The sequence below is a fragment of the Penaeus monodon genome, chromosome 32 (genome assembly GCF_015228065.2).
Source record: "Penaeus monodon isolate SGIC_2016 chromosome 32, NSTDA_Pmon_1, whole genome shotgun sequence".
NCBI classification, from domain to species: Eukaryota; Metazoa; Arthropoda; class Malacostraca; order Decapoda; family Penaeidae; genus Penaeus; species Penaeus monodon.
This window is the reverse complement of record NC_051417.1, coordinates 16,463,512-16,464,608: the sequence shown is the minus strand read 5'-3', so window position 1 is coordinate 16,464,608 and position 1,097 is coordinate 16,463,512. Positions and strand designations below refer to the sequence as shown.

At 52.2% G+C, this 1,097-nt stretch overlaps 1 protein-coding gene across 1 annotated transcript in view; it reads right to left on the bottom strand.

Moving 5' to 3' along the window:
• The window catches only part of LOC119593571 (mucin-19-like), a gene marked incomplete in the record, with an annotated part of 28,776 nt that overhangs the window by 6,182 nt on the left and 21,497 nt on the right, over positions 1 to 1,097 (bottom strand). Inside the window, 1 exon segment of the mRNA XM_037942529.1 lies at positions 3 to 1,092. Coding sequence (XP_037798457.1) covers positions 3 to 1,092 — 1,090 coding nt within the window.

Sequence of the window (1,097 nt, the reverse complement as noted above, 5' to 3'; positions counted from 1 at the left end):
TCCTGATGAAGCTGAGGATGAAGAAAACCTGGAAGAAGACTGGGATGCTTGTTTGATACTGCTGACTGAGGAAGCCAGACCACTGGCACTGGAAGAGGATGCCTGTCTACCAGCTGAAGACAAGAATCCACTGGCACTGGAAGTGGATGCCAGTCCACTGCCACTGGAAGAGGATGCCAGTCCACTGCCACTGGAAGAGGATGCCAATCCTGAGGAAGCATGCTTCCTAGAACTTGAAGACTGTGCGCCACGAGATGAAGATGATTGTCCAGTAGCACTAGAGCTCACAGACGATGCACCTTGGCTGCTAAATGAGCCACTTGAGGTTTTTCGTGAGGAACCGGCAGAACCCTGGTTAATGACAACTGAACCTGTGGCTTCATAACGATGATCTTCAGGCGTAAAATGAGAGATGACACTCGACTCTCTTTCAGGTGTCTTGACAGAGACAGTGCGAGACAGTGATAACTTTAAGGCAGAAGAAGCTGCTGCTGCTGCCTGCTGGGCACGAGCAGCTTCTGCCACCTGCTGAGCATGTAAAGCTGCTGCTGCCTCCTGGGCACGAGCACTTTCTGCTGCTTCCTGCTTGGCACGAGCAGCAGCTTCTGCCGCCTGCTGGGCACGAGCAGCTTCTGCTGCCTGCTGAGCACGAGCAGCAGCTGCTGCTGAGGCAGAGGACGTCTTTCTAGAGGAACCAGAAGCCTGGTTAATGACAACTGACCCTGTGGCCTCATACCGGTGGTCTGCAGGTGTGAAATGAGAGATAACACCAGATTTTCTTTCTGGTGTTTTGACAGATACAGTGCGAGTTAGAGAGAGCTTAGAAGCTGATGAACCTGCAGCTGAGGCAGCTTGTGCAGCAGCAGAAACAGCAGGTCTAACTGGTGCAGGAGCTGGAGCTGGAGCTGGAATTGCTACCTTTTGGACTTGGGCAGCAGAGGATGAAGTCTTTCTTGCTTGTGATGATCCAGACGACTGATTAATCACGACAGATCCAGTGGCGTCATAGCGGTGGTCAGCAGGTGTGAAGTGAGAGATGACACTTGATTTTCTCTCAGGGGTCTTGACAGAGACAGTGCGGGTGAGAGAGAGCTTAG